This window comes from Salvelinus alpinus, chromosome 9 (assembly GCF_045679555.1).
Source record: "Salvelinus alpinus chromosome 9, SLU_Salpinus.1, whole genome shotgun sequence".
NCBI classification, from domain to species: Eukaryota; Metazoa; Chordata; class Actinopteri; order Salmoniformes; family Salmonidae; genus Salvelinus; species Salvelinus alpinus.
In genome coordinates this window covers 37,901,011-37,912,390 of record NC_092094.1, presented here as the reverse complement: position 1 = coordinate 37,912,390, position 11,380 = coordinate 37,901,011, and the positions used below count along the sequence as shown (strand labels likewise).

Here is an 11,380-nt window from a genome sequence, read left to right as displayed (position 1 = left end):
ACCTTTCTTGTCATAGTTATTTATCAATATTTTCATATCCTTTTTGTACACACAGTAACAGGATTTTTTTAAATGAACAAAATTCAGAATGAGCAGTTTTATAAAATTCAAAATGTTGAGTTTCAGACAGTAGATTTTATGATGAGCTCATCTTAATCACAGCATTCTCGCATCATTCAGGAGCATTGTGTAAGCTTTAAGCAGACCGTTCTGATTCACCGTAGCAACGGTTATTGCTTTTTATGACATGCTTGATAATGTTGATCTACATGTTCTTTATTGTACAGAAGTAAAGCTATCCAATATCTGACACCAGATCCCAACTAATTTGATTCACATGTTGAATTAAGGATAACTCCCATTTCCAGAACTGGGTTAAATTGACTGAATCCACCAAAAATAACTACTTTGGGGAATGGGGATAAAACATACAATATAAAGGGAGACAATACATAGCATTAATAGAGTATTAAACTCAACTGAAGTTGTTCATTTAAAATTACAGTCTTAATTACAGTCATTAATTCAATCCAATGCAAAAATAGGATCAGTTGAGAGGAAATAAAACAGCCAAAGCCAACAGCTGAAAAGGAAGCATTCACTTTCTCCTGGCATTTAAAACAATATCTATGTCCACCTGAGATTGGGCAAACACAGCCCAGCTCATGCTCAGCAGTAACATTCCAGTAACGTTACCACAACATTGGTTGTGTTGCATTCATTTGCTCGCTACTATAAATGCAAACTCATCTACAGTGAGTTATAACAGATGCAACAAATGTACCAGGCCGGGAGTGCATTGCATTGTATTTGAACTCCAACAACCAGTGTGTGTAGCTCAGGTCATGAATGGTTGGCCGGTGGTGATGGTTAGACTGATGTTAAAACCATAGTCTTGCTATGAGATGTTCAGTGATATACATGTTTCTGTGTCCAGCAACTAGAACAAACCAAAACAATGTATTGTGCAAATCTTCCAATCAGAATGCCAGGGGTTGTTGAGAGATGAGGATTAGCCCTTCATGACTGAGCTCAGGACCTGCACTGTACATCAAGTCTTTATTCTACAATTTGACATGTTTTTTGGAGCAAGAGGGAAATGATGGCCTATGGGTGACAGTCAGTCGATCATGTTAGCTTGTCATGCTCAGTCATACTCAATGCTGTTCAATAGTTTCATTTACAGAGAGAAGTCAAGACAGGCTTGGTAGGAAATGAGGCACAACGTTAACAAAGGATTGTAGCTTTTTTTTTTGTATACATCTTGAACAAAGCAAGGGATACAATTTTAACAACATCAACAGCAGTACAGGCTTTTTTCATAGCAACTCATGAAACAAGTCAATGTAACAGCATAAACCATGCCCATGTAATACGCCTGCATCACACGCTGCAAAGCTGAGGGCTGGTTGAGTGGGGCTGGCACCAGTACATGATCAACCCACTATAACAGGGCGACTGACCACACACACATCCGGGGGTTCTAAACAGTGTACAGGGCTACCTTCCCTATCCATCTTTGTCTCTGATTTATCCTATTTTCAGCATCGATCTCTAGTACTAATAGTGGTTAAAGCTGAGCTATAGAGATGAATGAACCATTCAGGCCCAGGGTTTAGGAGCCAGACCGTGTTCTCTCCACTAGGGGGGGAGAGACATCAAACAGAATTCCTATGTAATACAAGTGTCGTGTCTTGCGTGTGCTCTGACCTTAAAACAATTCAGGCCCGCATCGTACCATTATCTTAACATGACAAGCCAAAAGAAAAGGGCACACTATTTACAAATCTGTACAAACACCGAACACCAGAAGAGACTGCTGCACATAGTCCCAAATCTACCTGCTACACATATAGAAGACATCTTGGTTAGAGTAAAAACTGAATGATAAAAGATCTGCATTAAAAAGCACAAAGCAATTATAAAGAATATATATTCAAGAAGTACTAAGATGAGATCAAGATTATGGTTCCTGGGCCTGCAATAAAAAATGATATTGTTTTAGGAGGGAATGTCTGCTCTTCTGGGCAAGAGGTCAAGTTGACAACAAACTAAAATGACAATAACTTAAAACATGCTAAAACATCTTTGGCTAAAATGTTGTCAAATTAACAAAATGAATGACAGCAATGATGAAGTATATCTAAGGGGTTTAGCTGGATTCATTTAGATATATATTGTGAATAGAAAAAGAGATAAGGGAAATGGATGGCGAAAGGGAGCAATGATGAGAGCGCATGGGGAGGAAGGTTGTAAAGGACAGTGGTAGCAGTGGACGTCGGAGGAGATGGTGTACATCTGGAAGGAAGTAGCAGTGGACGTCGGAGGAGATGGTGTACATCTGGAAGGAAGCAAGCATGGCTTTTCTGTCCAAAGTCAATTCAGGTGACAGAGGAGCGAGAGCCTTTCCTCAGTCATCACTAATGGAAACAAAATACACAATCCGCAGTGGATAGGAGACAAGAATCAAGTAAATATGGTGTATCTTAGTGCAAATGTCAAAACCAATGTTTTTATCGTTCCATGCAAAAACACAAAACAAACTATAAATGTATTTGGTGCTTCACTGCCTTGCAATAGGAGGTGGCTTATGCTGTGGACTTGGTCATGGCATGAGTGTATGAATGTGTGTGTATGGGCCAGTATGTGTGTGTTTGTTCATGTACCAAGACAGTACACCTCACAGCATGCAAAGCACTAGGACACTCTAAGGTGTGGCCAGTTTGTGCTTGTAATCTTAAAAATAAAAACTATGTTCATGCAATTGTTTGTTTGTGTGTGCATGCATTGGTTTATGTTGATGTGCATGCATGGTTGTTTCTGTATATGTCTGCGTATGAAATGATGTACGTGATATGTTAGTGCTGCAGATGAGCCTGCATCCATATGCATGTTTTAAAATCGGTAACATGAACATATAGTGGAGAAAGGATTGAAATGGTTTTGGTATCTGTGGCAGGCTTTTGGTATCTGTTTCTGATGTATATTAATCATGTATTAAAATGTCAATTAAAAAAACTACAGCATGCACGCAGGTGAGCATTTGTTTCTGCTCGCAGTCATATAAATGTACACTGTCAACACATCTAACAAGTGTTCTGATGATGAAGAGCATTGGGACAGGGTGAGTCAGAGGGAGAAGGGATGATGGCTGCCGTAAGGCTCCTAGCAGGACCCTGCATGAGGCGCCCGTCACACAGGGGCAGATGGGTCCAGAGGAGCTCCTAGCGGGCCTCTCTGGTGTGAAGATGGCAGTGGCTGAGACAGAGAGTACACTGCTGATCAGCCCAGGGCTGTGTGGAGCGGACTGGAGCGGTGGGGAGACAGTCCTCAGGCCGGGTATGGGTTGGGGCTGGGGCTTGGGGTGCCAGTGGGATGCTGTTCAGTGGCCGATGGCCTCGGCTCTGGCCCTGCTGCTGGGTCTGGGGGCTCCGTACAGGGTCACTGAAGCTATGTGGTTGTTCTGCATCACCTGGGACGACAAATTGGCACAGTTCAGACACATACCTTACATAGTTTACATACATCCAGGCCTTTGTACTTCTCAATCTAATACCGTCATCACTCGACTCACACACCAAGTGTTCTTACCTCAAAGATCATTCGCTGTAGTCCAAAACAGAATGTAGAGCCGAAGGGGTTGGTGTTATTTGCCGAGGATGACCTGTGAAACACATCGTTTTTTACACCTTTTTGTTAACTGCAGGGCCAGCAGTCAGATGTCCAGTGAAAATGTTTCAACTGACAGAAGTCATGTAAACTATAACCCAGGCATCTCTTACCTGTGGAGCACGACAGGCTTCTCCATGGGGTGTCCAAGCAGCTCCTGAATCTGATCCCACTACGGGAGAAACAACCATAGTCAGTCAGAAGAACACAAACCTCGTCTGAAGTAGCTATAACATTCACCCATAGTTGCTCTTTTAACTACTCTTGAGTGAGCTAGGCAAAGACTGAGCAGTGTAGGCATGTCTGACCTTGCTGTAGGTAGTGAGGGTGCAGTCCTCCCCCTGAGCGGCAGCACCTTCTGAAAGACAGACAGGGATACGTGAGGAGACAGACAGAGTTCACCAAATACAATAAAAAGGCTGATTAGAAAACTCACCTTTCTTGATGACAAGTGGAATCTTGAAATCGCATCGATGATATCTAGTGTTGAGAGAGACAGTTACATGTTACTGAGAGTAGTGAACAGCACTCCTGTGACTAAATTACTTCACCACTAAGGAGTTTAATAGCCTCTTTTGGCTCTACTGGAAATAATTTATTCAAATGGATCATATGTCTGAAAATTGTATACTTGAGCCAAGGACCAATGAGGTGCCAGCTGTCTTAACTGAAGCAGAGAGAGGCTTACATGTTGAAATTGTAATGGCCGGGGAAGTTAGTATGAAGGACAAACTTCTTCACCAGGTGTGTGCTAGAATCAAAGAGTAAGTCCTGGAAAACAAAAAGGGACCAATCAAACAGTGGTAAGAAACAAGCAACATCCTACATTGAGCTTTAATGTCAACATAATTAAGGCAAGCCCTCTCTAACCAGCCCCCATGGAACACCAATACCCACCACCCCCAGGGTGAAGTAGTTGAAGAAGTAGTCATTGCATTTGGACGGGACCTGCTTGTGAGGTGACGGAGAGTGGATCTTCATCTGAAACAGGAAACCCAAACATGAAGAGAGCTTGTTTATCAACATAGAGAGGACCATATCAACTGCTGAAAGGAGCAGGTCAAGGGAAAGGAAGAGACAGGAAGCAGAGTAGAGGGCCAAACCTTGTCTTCGGACTTGTAGAATACTTTGTGTGGCGAGCCCAGAGCGCTCAGCACATCCTGACAGGAGTCTCCAAAGTAAATGTTCCTCTCCACGGCACGCACCTTGGCATCAGCCATCACCCCGGGCCCACATCCTGAGGATAGGAAGAAGACCATTCATTATGCAAGCTTAATATGACCTGGTGTTGCAAAACTGTTGGAGCACATCTTCCTCTCAGATGTTTCATTAGGACTGTATATCATACATCAAACCACAGAGACAAACAAAACAGCTGGTCTAAGGAGACACGTCTAAACACAGAGATTGATGAGGGCATATTTTGATAGACCTCCTCCCCATCTAATAAAGGGTGTAGTAGGTCATTTGTTTTGCTCAGCCTCCCCAGGGAGGGGCATGTCAGAGGTGATATATGGTGACGAGATTAACGGGCTAATGTGTGGACTGAAGAGAGCATGGAACGTGATAGACCTGAGGGACTGGCAGGAAAGCATTATATTGTAGCTCCAGAACATGAGGCTCTATTACAGCCATTATAACAGTACTGGAGGAATTCATTAATTAAAGGGAGGAAGGGAAGAGTAGCCTGATCCAATTAGAATTGAGGACTGATTGCGCTACAGGAGGAAAATACCTACTTCCTCCAGTCCCTTCAGTGGCATGTACTCAGGAAGCCTCAAAAGGAATACCAACCTGAACAGATTTAGCTTGAATTCCACAGTTCTGATGGTGTTGTACTCAAGGGACACGAGTGGGTTCAAATGTCCCCTTGCTAAGTACCTGCAGTGAGGAGGCGAAGTCTCAGACCAAGTGGCCCCACCCCATCCCTCAGCACATCCACACACTCTGCATAAACGTTGCCAAGGAAACAGGCAAGGGGCATCACTGGGGCCCTGAGGAACGACAGAGTGAGTCATAGTCAGGTCATTACAAATTCATGTTCTTCTCTCAATACTTAATAATAAGTATTTAGATAACTCAAATGCATCAGATTTAAACCTAATCATATTCAAAGGAGATGGTGGTGTTAGTTGAATAATTTACATCTGAGTAAACAAGCTAACCAAACACACAGTATCTTCTAGAGGTCAACCGATTAATCGGAATGGCCGATTAATTAGGGCCGATTTCAAGTTCTCATAACAATCGGAAATCGGTAATTTTGGACGCCGATTTTGCCGTTTTTAAAATATATTTTTTTACACCTTTATTTAACTAGGCAAGTCAGTTAAGAACACATTCTTATTTTCAATGACAGCCTAGGAACGGTGGGTTAACTGCCTTGTTCAGGGGCAGAACGACAGATTTTTACCTTGTCAGCTCAGGGATTCAATCTTGCAACCTTACGGTTAACTAGTCCAACGCTCTAACCACCTGCCTCACGAGGAGCCCGCCTGTTACGCGAATGCAGTAAGAAGCCAAGGTAAGTTGCTAGCTAGCATTAAACGTATCTCATAAAAAACAATTAATCAATCAATCATCACTAGTTATAACTACACATGGTTGATGGTATATCTAATTTATCTAGCGTGTCCTGCGTTGCATATAATTGATGTGGTGCGCATTCGCGAAAAAGGACTGCTGTTGCTCCAACGTGTACCTAACCATAAACATCAATGCCTTTCTTAAAATCAATACACAGAAGTATATATTTTTAAACCTGCATATTTAGCTAAAAGAAATCCAGGTTAGCAGGCAATATTAACCAGGTGAAATTGTGTCACTTCTCTTGCGTTCATTGCACGCAGAGTCAGGGTATATGCAACAGTTTGGGCCGCCTGGCTCATTGCGAACTAATTTGCCAGAATTTTACGTAATTATGACATAACATTGAAGGTTGTGCAATGTAACAGGAATATTTAGACTTATGGATGCCACCCGTTAGATAAAATACGGAACGGTTCCGTATTTCACTAAAATAATAAATGTTTTGTTTTCGAGATGATAGTTTCCGGATTCGACCATATTAATGACCTAAGGCTCGTATTTCTGAGTGTTATTATGTTATAATTAAGTCTATGATTTGATAGAGCAGTCTGACTGAGCGATGGTAGGCACCAGCAGGCTCGTAAGCATTCATTCAAACAGCACTTTCGTGCGTTTTGCCAGCAGCTCTTCGCTGTGCTTCAAGCCTATCAACTCCCAAGATTAGGCTGGTGTAACTGATGTGAAATGGCTAGCTAGTTAGCGTGGTGCGCGCTAATAGCGTTTCAAACGTCACTCGCTCTGAGACTTGGAGTAGTTGTTCCCCTTGCTCTGCATGGGTAACGCTGCTTTGAGGGTGGCTGTTGTCGATGTGTTCCTGGTTCGAGCCCAGGTAGGGGCGAGGAGAGGGACGGAAGCTATACTGTTACACTGGCAATACTAAAGTGCCTATAAGAACATCCAATAGTCAAAGGTATATGAAATACAAATCGTATAGAGAGAAATAATCCTATAATTCCTATAATAACTACAACCTAAAACTTCTTACCTGGGAATATTGAAGACTCATGTTAAAAGGAACCACCAGCTTTCATATGTTCTCATGTTCTGAGCAAGGAACTTAAACGTTAGCTTTCTTACATGGCACATATTGCACTTTTACTTTCTTCTCCAACACTTTGTTTTTGCATTATTTAAACCAAATTGAACATGTTTCATTATTTATTTGAGGCTAAATTGATTTTATTGATGTATTATATTAATTAAAAATAAGTGTTCATTCAGTATTGTTGTAATTGTCATTATTACAAATATATATATATATATATTTTTTTTAAATCAGCCGATTAATCGGTATAGGCTTTTTTTGGTCCTCCAATAATCGGTATCGGTATCGGCGTTGAAAAATCATAATCGGTCAACCTCTAGTATCTTCCCCTTCACCCTATCCTCCACCTGCTTCCTCCATCTCCCCATAAACTTGCCATGCTCAAACATTATTCCAGGTGTCCTTGTGAATACATTGTGTTCTTACTTGGTGTCCTGTAGGTTGTTCCCAGCCGAGATGTACATCCGTTTCACTGTGGCCCCGTGTGGAATCTGCAGGGAGGCCAAGCCATGGGCAAAGTTAGGCTGTCAAAGCAAAACAACTGGGAGTAGACTGGCGTGTGCATTTCAACAGCTCATATTCAATACATGGATATACAAGTACTCACATCAACAGCTTTATAACAACGTATTTTCATAATAAAGACATAGTGAGTCATTTTTGGGGCCAATTTGTTTTGTATTTCAGCATTACCAAATGCTTCAAAACCAAATACTCATGCTGTATTGGTAATGAAGTATGTACATTTGTTTGTTCATTGCCAAGGGGTCGAAAAGAGGCACAGGGGTTCTCATTACCGCTAACAGAAATAATTTTCTAAGACAAAAAGACTAGTTCTTTATCTGGTAAACAAGGTCTATTAGGGGTTGTCGGCCAGGTAAAGTAAAGCACATAAAATCAGTGAGGGAAACCAGTAAGGTTTGAACAAGAAGAACAAGTTATGGAAGACAGTTGCTGTGTAGCAGCTATGTCAAACAGGGTTAACCATAAAGCCAGTCAGAAAAACAGCACACTAGAGATAAATATAGCAGGGTAAGGTAATAGTCTCACCTCATACTTGGGAGCTTCATTCCATGAGTCAAGCTGGAAGGAGAAGGAGAGTCCTCGAAAGTTCAGGTGGAACAGTTGCTCTGCAGCATTGTATACTGGGGAGTGAGGAAAACATGGTCAAAAACAACAAGCCTTGCAGCATTCCACAGTACTATCAATAAGACAAAAAGTTGTATCTTCCCATACCTCCAGGGTGTGTGGCGCCAAAGGACTGATCAATCTGCTCTATGGTGGGTGCTATAGCCTGAGTGTTGAAATGTACTCCACTGCAAGACAATGACAATTTAGGCCTAGATACTATTACAGTATATGTAGTAGCACAAAATCTCACATCCAACATAAGCTGAACAATTTGCAAAACAAGTTATTCTCATGGACTACAACAAACTATTCCAGTCTGACAAACTGTCAGATACACTATATGACCAAAAGTATGTGGAAACCTGCTCGTCGAACATCTCATTCCAAAATCATGGGCATTAATATGGAATTGGTCCCCCCTTTGCTGCTATAACAGCGTCCCCTCTTCTGGGAAGGCTTTCCACTAGATGTTGGAACATTGCTGCGGGGACTTGCTTTCATTCAGCCACACGAGCATTAGTGAGGTCAGGTGATTAGGCTTGCCTCGCAGTCGGTATTCAAACTCATCCCAAAGGTGTTTGATGGGGTTGAGGTCAGGGCTCTGTGCAGGCCAGTCAAGTTCTTCCACACCGATCTTGACAAACCATTTCTAACAACACTTACAGTTGACCGGGGCAGCTCTAGCAGGGCAGAAATTTGACAAACTGATTGTTGGAAAGGTGGCATCTTATGACGGTGCCAGATTGAAAGTCACTGAGCTCTTCAGTAAGGCCATTCTACGGCCGATGTTTGTATATAGAGATTGCATGGCTGTGTGCTCGATTTTATACACCTGTCAGCAACGGTATGGCTGAAATAGCCAAATCCACTCATTTGAAGGGGTGTCCACATACTTTTGTATATATAGTGAATACATTTGCTATGACACAACTCCAGTCACACTGGTATTAGCACAAGTAACTAGAGATCACTCACCAGTATTTCAATTTAACTTTGCTCAAGTCGTATACTTCAATCACCTAAACATGAGTAATGAGAGACTTGATAAGTCAACATAGACAGCCTTATTGTCTGTAGCGCCATGATCAACCAGAGCATGTCTCCCTCACCTTCAGTCTCTGGTTACAGGCATCAAACAGCAGTTTAATTCCATCCTGAGTCAAGTTGAGTATGAGGTCATGACTAAGTGGTGTCTAGAAGCACAGAAACATAACATATCATTTCAATGGACAGTCAATCAAAAAACGGTCAAATTAATCTGACAGCCCACACCCTATATCACACACAATAGTAGTTAACTAATCACTTACTTGTTCACTGTAAAGAACCTGGACATTCTTGATGATGCGGCAGTGTTTCTGTAAAATGGAAATGGCCTGGGCCAATGGCATCCCTGTGACAAGAACATGGACAATATATTAAAGATTGCTTTAGTTCTCATTTACAAATGACAAATAAACATTAAAAACAACTGACTGGGAAAACATGCATATTAGTTGAGGTGTGTGGTAGGTTGAAGAAATACCCAATAGTCTCTTCAGGAGTCACTTACCTAACGCGAATTCCCATTGTTCATTTCCTAAAGATCTTTCAGGAACAACTTCCAGATCCAGCATTGGCAAGTAGGGAGAAGGATTTTCAACAAGGTTCTCTGCCTGTGCCTGAACTGGACCTTTCTTTAATACTAGACTGCCTAATCCTCTTCTTAAACACTCCTATTGTTTCTATACAACATGAAGTTAACAAAATAAATACTTCATTCATAAACAATACGGCTTTACATAAAACACCATGAAATATATTGACAGCGGGACAAATGGTACGTTCTCAGAGACCAAGACACAACATATTTAGCGACGAGCGATTACTGTTAGCATACTTTGAAGTGATCCTTGCTGACAAGTAGCTAGCATACAAGAATTGCGCAACCAACTTGCTAAGTTACACACAAAGCCAACTGAGACTTAGGTTGGTGGCTGACATGTACGTTAGCTAGTTCTACCAACAGGTCGCAGATGAGCTAACTGACGCGCAAATGACGACCACACAACAACTAGACTGAAGTCTTTCCACACTCGTCACTATCTAAACATCTCAGCTGTCTCGCTTATGATCAGACTATACAGGACAACTCAGCAGCTTGACAACAATTGTCGGTAACTTGTAGTTATGCTAGCTAGCTATCGTTAACATTAGTTAGTTCCCCTGTAACGTTATTGTAATCGATATTCACGTACAATTATAAACAAATATAAAGCGATCTTCAAAAAGACAAACCAAACACTGCAGCTTTGTCTGGCACAACATAAACAAAGAACGTCTCAAAGCGTTGACTAACGTCAGCTACGTTGCTATTTTCTTCATTATCGAGGACTCAATAGCAATACAGGCAGCTATGAATTGAAATTACAACCGTGTCACTTAGCTAATATTCAAAACCTCACTATTAGTTCAAAGTCCACCGAATTCCTTTAATCTTTTGATGTGTCTTTATAATGAATTGAAGAGAAGAAATAAAACTCTCCACAAACAACAGCAACTTCCATCAAAACACCTCCAGTATCAGCTGATTATTCAACTTCCTGTGCATCGCGAAGAAACACCCACTTCCTGGTCAGCTGACCAAGTGGGAGGTTCTGACGAATTTTGTTCAACATACACTACATGACCAAAAGTATGTGGACACCTGCTCGTCGAGCATCTCATTCCAAAGTCATCGGTATTAAGGAGTTGGTCGCACCTTTGCTGCTATAACAGCCTCCACTCTTCTGGGAAGGCTTTCCACTAGAAGCTGGAACATTTCTCCTGGGACTTTTTAAATTTTTGTATTTAACTAGGCAAGTCAGTTAAGGACAAGTTCTTATTTACAATGACGGCCTACCCCGGACGACGCTGGGCCAGTTGTGCACTGCCCTATGGGACTCCCAATCACGGCCGGATGTGATG

The 11,380-nt window shown here is 41.8% G+C and overlaps 1 protein-coding gene across 3 annotated transcripts; it reads right to left on the bottom strand.

The window, feature by feature from the left end:
• Nucleotides 1-3: 3 nt before the first annotated feature.
• Nucleotides 4-11,013, bottom strand: LOC139584768 (phagosome assembly factor 1). 3 transcript variants are annotated; one of them, XM_071416963.1, is made up of 16 exons: nucleotides 9,987-11,013; nucleotides 9,745-9,827; nucleotides 9,544-9,627; nucleotides 9,410-9,453; nucleotides 8,540-8,619; nucleotides 8,354-8,448; nucleotides 7,730-7,827; nucleotides 5,551-5,663; nucleotides 4,773-4,906; nucleotides 4,567-4,650; nucleotides 4,358-4,440; nucleotides 4,106-4,149; nucleotides 3,978-4,027; nucleotides 3,783-3,841; nucleotides 3,592-3,664; nucleotides 4-3,472 (listed from the first exon to the last, which is right to left on the bottom strand). In XM_071416963.1, the coding sequence occupies exons 1-16, from the start codon at nucleotides 10,048-10,050 to the stop codon at nucleotides 3,383-3,385; spliced, it is 1,278 nt and encodes a 425-aa protein (XP_071273064.1). In that variant the 5' UTR covers nucleotides 10,051-11,013; the 3' UTR covers nucleotides 4-3,382. The 3 variants fall into 3 exon arrangements, with proteins under 3 accessions (XP_071273064.1, XP_071273067.1, XP_071273066.1); XM_071416966.1 differs by having other exon boundaries at nucleotides 4,618-4,650; XM_071416965.1 differs by having other exon boundaries at nucleotides 7,730-7,794.
• Nucleotides 11,014-11,380: the final 367 nt, after the last annotated feature.